The 13,069-nt window shown below is 40.0% G+C and overlaps 2 protein-coding genes and 1 long non-coding RNA gene across 5 annotated transcripts; 2 read left to right on the top strand and 1 right to left on the bottom strand.

The window, feature by feature from the left end:
- Positions 1-1,835: 1,835 nt before the first annotated feature.
- Positions 1,836-4,396, bottom strand: LOC143884630 (uncharacterized). Its single transcript, XR_013253018.1, has 2 exons — positions 2,514-4,396; positions 1,836-2,459 (listed from the first exon to the last, which is right to left on the bottom strand). It is a non-coding gene; the product is annotated as an uncharacterized LOC143884630 (long non-coding RNA).
- LOC143884627 (uncharacterized) lies at positions 2,093-3,753 on the top strand. 3 transcript variants are annotated; one of them, XM_077388286.1, is made up of 2 exons: positions 2,093-3,583; positions 3,709-3,753. In XM_077388286.1, exon 1 carries the CDS (start codon positions 2,165-2,167, stop codon positions 3,473-3,475), a length of 1,311 nt encoding a protein of 436 aa, XP_077244401.1. In that variant the 5' UTR covers positions 2,093-2,164; the 3' UTR covers positions 3,476-3,583; positions 3,709-3,753. The 3 variants fall into 3 exon arrangements, with proteins under 3 accessions (XP_077244401.1, XP_077244402.1, XP_077244403.1); XM_077388287.1 differs by having other exon boundaries at positions 2,093-2,459; positions 2,514-3,753; XM_077388288.1 differs by having other exon boundaries at positions 2,094-2,488; positions 2,639-3,753.
- A 3,000-nt stretch (positions 4,397-7,396) lies between the features above and the next one.
- Positions 7,397-9,427, top strand: LOC143883330 (proteasome subunit alpha type-4-like). Its single transcript, XM_077386688.1, has 3 exons — positions 7,397-7,759; positions 7,906-8,274; positions 8,721-9,427. The coding sequence occupies exons 2-3, from the start codon at positions 7,918-7,920 to the stop codon at positions 9,114-9,116; spliced, it is 753 nt and encodes a 250-aa protein (XP_077242803.1). The 5' UTR covers positions 7,397-7,759; positions 7,906-7,917; the 3' UTR covers positions 9,117-9,427.
- The last annotated feature ends 3,642 nt before the right edge of the window (positions 9,428-13,069 follow it).

A 13,069-nucleotide genomic window follows, 5' to 3' on the forward strand; every position in this document is an offset into this window, starting at 1 on the left:
CACTATGCGTCACAGAATTCAAAACATTTTTTTTAATGGTCCCAGAAGTCAACATTCTTTTGAGTTAACGGAACAAAATGTTAACCAGCAAAATGAAAACAGACCTTGTTGCAAGCATCATATTTCAGAAGAAGAGAGTCCATTTGTAACTGCTTACTGCTTATAAAACCAAATGACTAACCAGATAGAAAGGATTGAAATCCTCCATGCAGTTCGCAACAGGTGTAGTATCCGTCTAAAGTTTAATAGCAAGAATGAGGTAGCTTCTAGATACTCAACCCATACATTCATAATCTTGTTATGTTAGGAAAATCATGTATCAAATGACATAAGTAATTGTAAGGGTGTTTAAGACAGGAATAGGAAAAGCCAAAGTAATTGTAATCTGCCTATCCTATAACTAGTATTTTTAATCACCAACTTAGCCATCATCCGTTGGTGCTCTTAAAAAGCCAAAGTATGCGTCACCTTCTGATAGTTTCCCAATCAAATACATTTTTTAAACCCCGATTTAAATTAAGTTAAGCAAAGAGATTTTATATTCCTATACTTCCTAATTCAAAATGGGCATCAACTTGATTAGCCAAAAAGTATAATCGTTTTGTGAATTACCGCGACGTAATTTTTGAGAAAATAAATATGGGGTACAGCCTATTACCGCGATGTAATTCATGATGTATTTATATTGTGGCCTAACAAATGAACAGTTTGGATCATCTTATGATGTGGGCCAATTATTCTTATTGAAAATTAAAAAGATCTACAGTTCACAATCGGATATCAAAATGCAAAACAAAGAGAGCCTTAATTTTAAGTCTAATAATCAGTTTTGGACTCAAAATCGTTTCTAAAAATAACAAAACAAAATGAGCATGGCCTTGTGTGTTCCAAGAAGCCTGATCCTTCGAACCTCGATCTGGTATTGGCCTTTCTACATTGGCATTTCCTCTTTTTTTACTTGTTTTTCACCTGTAATCCCCCTTGTGCTTCTTGCCGACAGAGATTTTACAAAGAAAAATATCCACATCAATCATGAGGAGTAGAAAATTAATATTTATACTAAGATTTTCATATCCTTTAATTTGTCTTTTTTCTTAACATGACTTGTCGTTGTAAAGAGTTGCACTCTCCTGGATTACCAGTTTTTCCTTTCAGGCGGGGTAAACTCCTATTAGCCCTATTAGTAAAGTACTATTGAAGAATTGACTTCACACCAATCATCACTAGCCTTACTAGCCTGGGTAGAGAAAAGAAAAAAAAATGACGTTATTTTCCACCCCTTTGCTAGGGAGTGGAAACCAAATAAACCCTTAATAACTAATCAGACGAGTGCAAAATAAAGAGAAGTGTGAGAATATCATTTCCCAAGCTTCTTTGAAATGGGAGCAAAGAAGAAAATAGTGGCAGAGGGGATGGTGCATTTGCTTCTAAAATAAAATCCCCCCAAAGGGAATCCAGGGTGATGGATGTCATTTCTTGTTACTGTCTTGAGTGGGGCCCGCCTAGGTATGGAACTGGTTGGGACCCAACCTGGTATGGGACAAGTTTAAAGGGCCTTGCCTAACGCGATCCATCAGCTTTGGAGCTTTTGGCGTATCGGTAAGGGACAGAACATTTCAGCCGACATCTAAGACTAGAGATTGAAGATATTCTCGTTGGCATGGGGACGATGAATGACCGACAATAGAGCTGGTGTCTCGGATGGACGATGCTATGACTAATCAGATACATATATATAAAATGGAATATCTTGTGGAGTACCTTATCCTTGAATAGAGTTAAACGCGTTTTCAGAGCCTTTTTTTAGCAGCAGTCACAAGCTTGCAGCCACTATAAGTTAAAAAAAACAAACCGGGTCCATAGCCTCCTGGGTTGAATCTTGTCATATATAGAGCAATATCACCCTAGTTGCCTTCATAGAAGAAAGATTACAAAGGACAAAACCCTACTACCCATTTGTGATGTTATTCCAAAGCCTTAAGTCAATGGAAACTGCCAAAGAACTTAAATCAAGAACACTGAAATATGGTGTGGTAATCCTATCCACACCTTCACTCACTTCTATAAGAGACCCATGTGTTAAAGCTTTCATTCACAAAAAGTTGTAAGTGTTGGAGCTCTCTCTCTCTCTCTCTCTCTCTCTCTCTCTCTCTCTCTCCTAAGCATGGGGAAGCTTGTTTTAGCTAAGGTTTTGGTGCTAATTATTAATTTAGCGGCAGTTATCCTACCATCTCTTGCATGTCCCTACTGCCCCTACCCGACTCCTCCATCTCACCCTCCAAAGTTGCCACCCAAATTACCCCCTAAACACCCTCCAAAGGTAAAGCCATTGCCACCACCAAAACCACCTAAGTCTCCACCACCCATGTATTCACCTCCCCCCCCTGCTCATTCCAAGCCACCTTATGTCAAGCCTCCATCTTCCCCAAAGCCCCCACCCCTTGTCAAGCCATGCCCACCTCCCCCTCCTAAAATCGTACCTAAGCCCCCACCCCTTGTCAAGCCATGCCCACCTCCCCCTCCTAAAATCGTACCTAAGCCCCCACCCCCAGTGGTTATACCTACACCTCCCATTATAAAGCCAAGCCCACCACCCCCAGTGGTTATACCTACACCTCCCGTTATAAAGCCAAGCCCACCACCCCCAGTGGTTATACCTACACCTCCCATTATAAAGCCAAGCCCACCACCCCCAGTGGTTATACCTACACCTCCCATTATAAAGCCAAGCCCACCACCCCCAGTGGTTATACCTACACCTCCCATTATAAAGCCAAGCCCACCACCCCCAGTGGTTATACCTACACCTCCCATTATAAAGCCAAGCCCACCACCCCCAGTGGTTATACCTACACCTCCCGTTATAAAGCCAAGCCCACCACCCCCAGTGGTTATACCTACACCTCCCATTATAAAGCCAAGCCCACCACCCCCAGTGGTTATACCTACACCTCCCATTATAAAGCCAAGCCCACCACCCCCAGTGGTTATACCTACACCTCCCATTATAAAGCCAAGCCCACCCCCCCCAGTGGTTATACCTACACCTCCCATTATAAAGCCAAGCCCACCACCCCCAGTGGTTATACCTACACCTCCCATTATAAAGCCAAGCCCACCACCCCCAGTGGTTATACCTACACCTCCTATTGTCAAGCCAAGCCCACCAATCCTTCCACCTTCTCCTCCAGTGTATGCCCCACCTCCAACACAACAAACTTGCCCCATAGACACTCTCAAACTTGGAGCTTGTGTAGACTTGCTTGGAGGTCTAATTCACATTGGAATAGGCAGTAGTACTCAAAGCACTTGTTGCCCACTGATTCAAGGACTCGCTGACCTTGATGCTGCACTCTGTCTTTGCACCACTATCAAGCTCAAGCTTCTAAACATCAATATCTTCCTACCCATTGCTCTTGAGCTTCTCATTGACTGTGGAAAGACCCCACCTCAAGGATTCCAGTGTCCTGCCTAAGCTAAAGCTACTCATCTCTTCTCGTCTTTGCTGCACTTTCACATATAGATGTATAAGCCATGAGGGGTTCAAAAGTATGGACAGACATGGTTCTTCATCCCATTAATGGTGGGTTGTTTTATAATATTTTGGTTTAGTTATTTGTGTTGAAATGTAGTAGTTTTTCTTGTTTTTTTTTTTTTTTCCACTTTAATACCTCTATATAGGACTGTGACTGAAGTTCTATGCTACAGAGTTTGTAGATCTTGGGAGAGATGGAATAAATCTTTATGGAGAAACTGTCGGTGTTCCTAAATCTAAAGCCATACATTTGACACGTACGAAAGATCCAGACCCTCTGTTGTAGTCATCTTTGTGGATGGGATTGCCATTCAAAAAAACAAAAAAATCCTCTGTGGATGGAATATATATGCCTAAGATTACACTACTTGGAATTTAGAAAATCCTAACCAACAAATGTGTAGGATTTCTGGATCTGTTATGGGTCAAGTGGGGTGCCATTTTTTTTGGCAGATACCAAGCTTCTTTATCCCTAAAAAGACACCCACTTTATAATAAGAGTATACCCTTGCTTTTTGTAGGCCTTAATCTTAAGCAAATCAACGGCCACAATTACAAATTCATGTCCCAATGTGGGACCCAAAAATTAACTGTCCACCTAGTCAGACTCATCTATTATTACAATGAAAAAGGCTAAAATGAGAATGGTTTTTAGGCTCTTTCTTAAGGTAACTTCTCCACGTGAGCCATGTGGCCGTGATTGGATTTATTGCCAATTGCCCTTGAGACTATCTTGATTGGATGCATGATTTTATCCTATTTACCCACCAAATCATGTTTAGGGTTTCACTAAGACTCCATCAGGTTCCTTCCATCGGGGGAATGGAAAGTTAAAAAATGATGGATTTTACAATTTTTCCATTAGTTCAACTTCTTTAACTATTTTTATAAAATTTATCTTTCAGGAAATAACTTTTACATGGAATTTTGTTTCATTATTTGTGTAAATAATAAAAAGACAATCTGTCTATTTTCACTTTCTTTCCCATCGACAGGTGGATCGGAAAAATCTCAGATAAAAAACATCGAACAACAAGAAAAGTACAAGCAAAAAGGAAAAAAAAAAATAGAAAGAAATAAAGATAACTTGCTCAGAGAAGAAAGTTGAAAATTAAAAGATCAACAGTTTCAATTACATATACATGTCCGCGTGTGGGACCCCTAAAAATTGATCTTTAGCATTGATCTGAGCCGAGCAATAGCCTAATCCAATACTTTGATGCAAACTCATGAAAAACCTCACTCTACAATTCAAAGCCCATCCCTTTTGTATCACAAGTTTCATAATCGTGGGGGTATTTTGATCATTTCAAGAAAAACTAGAACAACTAAATTTTGCCTTCTCATCCATACCTTCTTACCAGAATTCTATATATAATCATTGAATAATAATCAAGAGAGACATATACTATCGTCCTTACCAATGACAAAATTCGGGTTCGGCATACACATGTTGATCAGCAGAGTTGAATTGATGAACATCATAGACAAGTTCATTTTTTTTTCCATCTTACTACCATTGAGTGATCCTCAGCTGTTTTTTATCTCCCTGATGAAAAAGAACTTTGACTTTGGGTTTTTTGAAGGACAGATGATGTCCACTTTCACCTTATGTGTTTTAATATTGTCTTTTCCTTCTGAGTTAAACTTCTCTGATTGATTGTTAAAGCCTTTCTCGAATTATAAAAGCAAAACAAAGAAAGGGTTGCTAATATCAAAATAAGTGTAGATATAATCTTATATGTTGATCAAGGGCTTTAGGATTATTGGATCAAGATGATATAAACTGCATAAGTAGTCTTTTGGTAGCGTATGGGATGGACAAATCCAGAGTGGGTGGCAGTCTCTTTTCAAGTAGATCATTCGACTATGATACCCCAGCATGGCACTGACTGAAGTATCATACAATTTCAAAGAGACTATAAATGGGAAGCTCCTGATCCTACAAAGATAATTCAAAACAACATTTGAATCAGGATAGGTGTAACTAAACTAAATTTTCATGCTGGATCCATAAGGAAGAATCAGCAACATAAAAAAGAAAAAGGAAAAAAGACAAAACAGCAGGGGTAAAAAGAACCTTACTGACTTTCAAGAAAGGTTAAACGACTAAAATTCAAGGGGATCATTCGATTGCTACTTGGTGATGGGGATCATCAACCAGTGAGAAAGCCTCAAGGAGAGGGTACAAAAAAATGTTTGCAAATGACTGTTCTATTGATATAGATTTGAGATCACCAAATGCTTGCAAGAACCAATTAGCCAGAGCTGTTCCTTATTGTTGCTGGATATCTGGTCCGTACACATCTTCTCTTTGTTTTCCCTAGTCCCTAGTGACTAGTGAGTCACAGACAGATAATTCTGTGACTCCATACAAGTCTTGTCTTTGATATGGATCTGAGATCACCAAATAAATGATGATTTCATCATTTTTTATTTGTATTGACCACCTCAGTCTTTTTTTATTAATGAAAATTTCCACTATTCAAAAAAAAGGGGAAGGATAGAACAAAGACATGAGGGGGAGAAAATCGTATAGTTCCAACGCTTCTCTAGAACAAGGAGAATAGATAGTCTTGACACTAGTTGATGGTCATCCAAGTGAAGTTTATCCGCCAATACTCTACAAAGATTGAAGTGGGGTTCCTTGACATTAATCAATAGGCAAGGGCAAAAAGTCTCATTTAGTGTTTAAAATAGGGATGCGGCATGGAATGCGGCCGAAGAAAATCATAGTCGACTCGGCACGATGCGGCTGAGTACTCGGTTGACACGGTCATAATTTGGGAAAGCCTAGTTTTTTTCTTTTTTTGACAAGGGGGAGGGAGTGTCATAGATTCTTCAAGAGCAGATGTTATGGCAATGAGGAGTTATCATCATGTGTGACGCTTGCAAACGTGAGGGGAGATTCCTTCAATCAGGGGCGGAGCCAGGAATTTACACTTGGGGGGGCCGGACTAATTGTAAAAAATAAATAAAGGAAGATGATATTTTCACCCCGTGCGGTACGTATGCCCCTTTATAACGTGATTTGACGTTAAAGTATCCCACTTTTCACGTTATAAGTGGGGCGCATGCGTACTGCAGTGGGGGTGAAAATATCATCGCCCTATATATATATATATATATATATATCCTTTCATAGAATATTCTAATCGGTGAAAAAAACTTCTGGATCAAGATCAAGGTAACATTTGCCGGTCCACATATCGTGGGACCCAAAAAGTTGTTAGGAAAGAGCATAACAGCAATAATTTTTTTAGCATTATTATTGGGAAATAATATTGCGACACCCTAGAAAAGCCAAATGCCCTGTTTGTTTTGGATTTTGATTTTTGAGTCCAAAATCCATTCTTGTCAACATTGGGTATTTGGTACGAAGTTGTAGGCTCAAATTGAGTCCAAAATCAACTCCACATTGCAAACTTAGGCTATGGTTGTTTTGGATTTTGGTGAATAGAAATTGAGTCCAATAATCAGTTTTCATCTAAAAATCCAAAACCAACAGAGCCATAATTTTGCCGAGCATTAATTTAGGACTCAAGATTGATCCTCAAAATAAAAAATAGTCAGGGCTAAAACATTGGCTCTTGCATACGATATCCAAAACTCTGGCTGAGCTACACTTCTTGGGAATTCCTAATGAAATTGAATATATCATTTCCCTTCTTATTGAAATTGAATAAACTAAAACAGTCGATATACCACGAATTTTTTTTAATGATAAACTGGCGCCTCCAACTCCAAAGCCCTGTTTGTTTAAGATTATGACGACTGATTGTGAGTGCCAAATCAATTATCGGAGTCAAAACTACGTTTGAATTGGAGTCCAATAATCACTTTGGCACTCACAATCGGATGCCATAATACAGGGGGGGGGGGGGGGAGAAAAGAAAAGAACTCACCCTTTCTTCTATTTCTTCTTCTTAGCGAAGGAGATGGAAGCAACTCAAAGAAAGGAGCTTAACGATGGGGGGTTCTACGAATATGACAAAACTAGAGGTGGTCTCTTGTGAGAAGTAGAACCCACCAATTTGTTTGAGGTTTTTTGGTATATTGGACTTCTTGCTAACATGCGCTGGCACGTGTCTACAATGCGCTTTACTTGATGAAGAAGTAGCGGGAGCCTATATGAAAAGAAAAAGGAGCCTTTCTTCTACCTCCCTCTTCTCTCCCAAAATCTCTCTCGTTGTGACAAGAAGAAAAGCATTATCAGTATTTCAGGTAATAATTTATTGCTCCTCTTCCCCTTTAACAAAACCCTAAATCTCTCAATCCCAAACATGCTTGATTTCTAATTCATTGACCTATATTTACCCTAATAGTCTGTAAATTACTGTATCAAACACATTTGCTCTCTATTTTTTCAGTGATTCTAAAAAATGTCTCGAAGATTCGATACTAGAACAACAATCTTCTCCCCAGAAGGACGACTCTACCAGGTAGAATACGCAATTGAAGCCACAGGAAATGCCGGAACTGCCATCGGCATTTTGTCAAAAGATGGCGTAGTCCTCTTGGGCGAAAGAAAGGAGACCTCAAAACTCCTCCAAAAATCAAAATCCACTCAAAAATTTTTCAAAATCGAGGATCACATGGTTTGTGCCATGGCCGGACTCATACCTGATGCCAACATTCTAATCAACAATGCCAGAGTTCAAGCCCAACGCTACACTTTCACGTACCAAGAACCAATGCCTGTAGAACAACTAGTCCAATCTATATGTGATACCAAACAGGTTACATTTGCTTTCTTTATTTTTATATTATATTGGGTCTCCTTAATTTCTTTTTCCTATTTTGTTTTCCCCCATTTGTATATGATGTAGATGCTGAATGTCAATTTGGCAAGGAATAATCACAATTAGTGCAGCTAGCAGATTAGAGGCTGAGTTTCCTTGAATTAACTCATTGTGGCAGTTTGGATACCAGGATTTTATAATCTAGGATTGTAAAGCTAAAACCCAGATTTCATTAGCTAAAACCTGGGTTGTACATTTTCAGGATTGTAAAATCTGGTTTTGGCTTATAAAATCCAGGTTTTAGCTTGTAAATCCAGGGTTTTACAATCCTGAATTACAAAATCCTTCTATCCGAAAGACCCCATTGTCTTCTCCCTTTTTCTCTCATTCTATCAATCTTCTTCTTCATTTTCTGTTTTGATAGAACTGTGTTATATCAACAGGGCTACACCCAATTCGGCGGTCTCCGCCCTTTCGGGGTCTCATTTTTGTTCGCGGGTTGGGACAGGAATTTCGGTTTTCAGTTGTATAAGAGTGACCCAAGTGGGAGTTACGGTGGTTTCCAGGCTGCAGCAATTGGGGCGAACAGTCTGGCGGCCCAGTCTATGCTTGAGCAGTATTATAAGGATGAGATTACACGGGAGGAGGCGGTTCAGCTTGCGTTGAAGGTGCTTAGTAAAACGATAGACAGTTCGGGTCTTCCTTGGGATAAGCTTGATTTGGCGGAGGTGTTCTTATTGCCTTCTGGGTCGGTGAGGTACCAGGTTTGCTCGCCGGAGGTGCTTAGTAAGTTGCTGGTGAAATCTGGGGTGACCCAACCTGTTGCTGAGGCTTCTTGAGTTAGTTGCATTTAGAGGTTTCTTTCTGTTTGGATCTTGGTATGTTATGTTTGGGCACATATTGGATAGTTTTCTTCATGTGTTCTATTGGATGTTTTGTTGGAAAATAACTTGGTATTCAGATGCTTGCACATGAATTTCATAGATTGGAATGGCTGAAGCACAGGATTTAAATGATCTGTTACTTGGTTTTGTAAACAAATCATGGTTGCATACATTAAGCTGTTTATGTTGGTGCAGTGTACTTTTTCTTTGTTATCCGGATTGGCTGTCTTAGATTTTGATTTACAATCCAAATAGTGGGTTATTCATTGCTGGATTTGGGGTTTAGTAGGAGTTAGATCCATGGAGCCAAGGAAATTGTTAGAGGTTTGGTTATGAGGCCTCTTTTCTTGGGAATGTCTCTTCATCTGTTCAAGTTGCAATTACATGACAAAGGTTTACTGGATTAAGTTGTGGTAACCTCTTGCGGGTTTTAGGTTTAAAAGAAAATATATTATTATTATTATCAGCTCAAGGTAGGCAAATATTGATGGCTTTACTTCCTGTCTGTTTTAATACATTTTAGATGAGTTTTCTCAGATAAAACAATGCATTCATGCCTGTTTTATATTGTGAGTTGTTGGTTTCTATGTGTGCTAGTTTTACAGATGTTTCTGAAGTACAGTCTATGCCTTGCACGCTTGTGCTGCGCGGCCAAGGTCTTTGCCATGCCTCTTTGCCAAGCCTTTCCACACTTGGACTTTCCATGCTATTTGCCTCATGCCATGCCCTTTCTTCTACCTTGTTTGCTATTTTGGCCTATCTCCCTAGGCCCACTTAGCTATTGGAATGGGTGCAAGGTGCCACCACACACCAAAGCCTATGCCATCGAATTTAGGGGGCTGACAGCTTCCATCTATAGTCTTTCTTCTGCGAGCAGATTTTGGTTTGAAAACGAAACAAAAAGGATGAAGATCTCTCTCTCTCTCTCTCTCTCTCTCTCTCTCTCTCTCTCTCTCTCTCCCCCAAGCCGTTGTTCCCTCATTGTCGTTGCACACCAATGTTCTCATTTTAGATGAGTTGTCTCAGATAAAACAATGCTTTCATGCCTGTTTTATATTGTGAGTTGTTGGTTTCTATGTGTGCTAGTTTTACAGATGTTTCTGAAGTACAGTCTATGCCTTGCACGCTTGTGCTGCGCGGCCAAGGTCTTTGCCACGCCTCTTTGCCAAGCCTTTCCACACTTGGACTTTCCATGCTATTTGCCTCATGCCATGCCCTTTCTTCTACCTTGTTTGCTATTTTGGCCTATCTCCCTAGGCCCACTTAGCTATTGGAATGGGTGCAAGGTGCCACCACACACCAAAGCCTATGCCATCGAATTTAGGGGGCTGACAGCTTCCATCTATAGTCTTTCTTCTGCGAGCAGATTTTGGTTTGAAAACGAAACAAAAAGGATGAAGATCTCTCTCTCTCTCTCTCTCTCTCTCTCTCTCTCTCTCTCTCTCTCTCTCCCCCCCCCAAGCCGTTGTTCCCTCATTGTCGTTGCACACCAATGTTCTCATTTTAGATGAGTTGTCTCAGATAAAACAATGCTTTCATGCCTGTTTTATATTGTGAGTTGTTGGTTTCTATGTGTGCTAGTTTTACAGATGTTTCTGAAGTACAGTCTATGCCTTGCACGCTTGTGCTGCGCGGCCAAGGTCTTTGCCACGCCTCTTTGCCAAGCCCTTCCACACTTGGACTTTCCATGCCATTTGCCTCATGTCATGTCCTTTCTTCTACCTTGTTTGCTCTTTTGGCCTATCTCCCTAGGCCCACTTAGCTATTGGAAAGGGTGCAAGGTGCCACCACACACCAAAGCCTATGCCATCGAATTTAGGGGGCTGACAGCTTCCATCTATAGTCTTTCTTCTGCGAGCAGATTTTGGTTTGAAAACGAAACAAAAAGGATGAAGATCTCTCTCTCTCTCTCTCTCTCTCTCCCCCCCAAGCCGTTGTTCCCTCATTGTCGTTGCACACCAATGTTCTCATTTTTGATGAGTTTTCTCAGATAAAACAATGCTTTCATGCCTGTTTTATATTGTGAGTTGTTGGTTCCTATGTGTGCTAGTTTTACAGATGTTTCTGAAGTACAGTCTAAGCCTTGCACGCTTGTGCTGCGCGGCCAAGGTCTTTGCCACGCCTCTTTGCCAAGCCCTTCCACACTTGGACTTTCCATGCCATTTGCCTCATGTCATGCCCTTTCTTCTACCTTGTTTGCTCTTTTGGCCTATCTCCCTAGGCCCACTTAGCTATTGGAAAGGGTGCAAGGTGCCACCACACACCAAAGCCTATGCTTTCGAATTTAGGGGGCTGACAGCTTCCATCTATAGTCTTTCTTCTGCAAGCAGATTTTGGTTTGAAAACGAAACAAAAAGGATGAAGATCTCTCTCTCTCTCTCTCTCTCCCCCCCCCCCCCAAAGCCGTTGTTCCCTCATTGTCGTCGCACACCAATGTTCCTCACTGCTTATGATATTAATACTCTTATGCCATTTGAAAGTTAAAGTTGTATATGATACTAATATTCTATGATTAATGCTCTTGGTAAAGTATACGGTGCCCGACAGTGAAGTCAAGTGTAGGTGGTATGATACAAGATTACAAGTACCACCCTTAGTGTTTGATCCAACAGCAGAATACTTTTTTTACCGCCCACGCGAGATTTCACTGCCGGGCACCATATAAAATCTCAAATAACGCAACCTCTAAGAGCTTAAGCTTTTGGAGTAATTGATCACTTCACAAAAATCAAGGAAATATGTTTTCAAAGTTTAAGAAACGCATTTTCCAATACGAGAAATGGGTTGTGTACTCACTTGGGGTACGATTTTAAAAAAACGGGTGCAACGATAAGCAATTTAGATTGTCAAACAAGGGGCGACCATATATGCACTTTTATGAATTTTACTTAAAAAAAAAATAGGCGAAGACATCAAATCCGTATTTTGAAATTAGTGGTAGAAAAAGACCGACAAAAGGGGTGTGGATGTCATTTACATACAAATAATTTTTAAAAAAAGATTAAAAGAATAAGAAATATATTTATTTGCAACAGTTGGTATAAGAGCAAGTTCTTTAATTAAAGAACGTGCTCTAATATCAACGGCAGCATTTTATATATATTTCCCATTACATTAATCGATATTAACTACCTCTACTAAAGTAACATGTGAATGCTCTTTTCTAATTCGATGTGGGACTAAACAAGACAATGATCAATTGACTATTGGGCATCCTAGATACTTATTTTAAAAGAACCGAAAGCAATATCCTACCTATGATATGCCGAGGGCGCAAGATCCCTAAGTCCATAAATTTTTTTCTCAAAGAGTACAATGAGGCCCACATCACACACACAAATTCTCTGTGAGATATATTCTTGACCTGCTTTGAATGACCCCTCGTCGTATATTATATTTTGCATGTGTAGAATAAAATAATCATGGCACAGTATATAGAAAATCTCTCTCTCTCTCTCTCTCATCATGACAAAATTTATAGAAAAGAGAAAAGTACAGAATGTGGGCCGATGTTTAGTGAAAATACGGATTACAGGCACCTTTTAAAACAAGAATCAAAAAAGGGCTAAACTTCAAAATCAGGTTAGAAAAAGACCATGATACCCTTCTGACATCCACATAAACATCATCCAGCTTCCTTTTTCATTACTGGTGTGTTTCACGAGGTTCTTTTGGTTCGTCTGGTATTTGAACCGAAGAACCTTGGGTTCGTTTCTATCTTGGCCGTAGAAAAAACCTAGAGACGGATGGATGCCTGACACGTGTTGAAAAAGTTTTTGGAATGCTAGCGGCTCTATACATAACCGGTTTGGTTTGGATTTGAAATCTTTTTGTGAACCCAGAGTCCTTGGGTTCCTTTAAATCTTGACCGTCGCCAATATGAATAGACAATCGGATCCACGACATGT

The sequence above is a fragment of the Tasmannia lanceolata genome, unplaced genomic scaffold (assembly GCF_043159265.1).
Source record: "Tasmannia lanceolata isolate RefF3 unplaced genomic scaffold, GAP_Taslan_0.1 ptg000008l, whole genome shotgun sequence".
Classification (NCBI taxonomy): domain Eukaryota; kingdom Viridiplantae; phylum Streptophyta; class Magnoliopsida; order Canellales; family Winteraceae; genus Tasmannia; species Tasmannia lanceolata.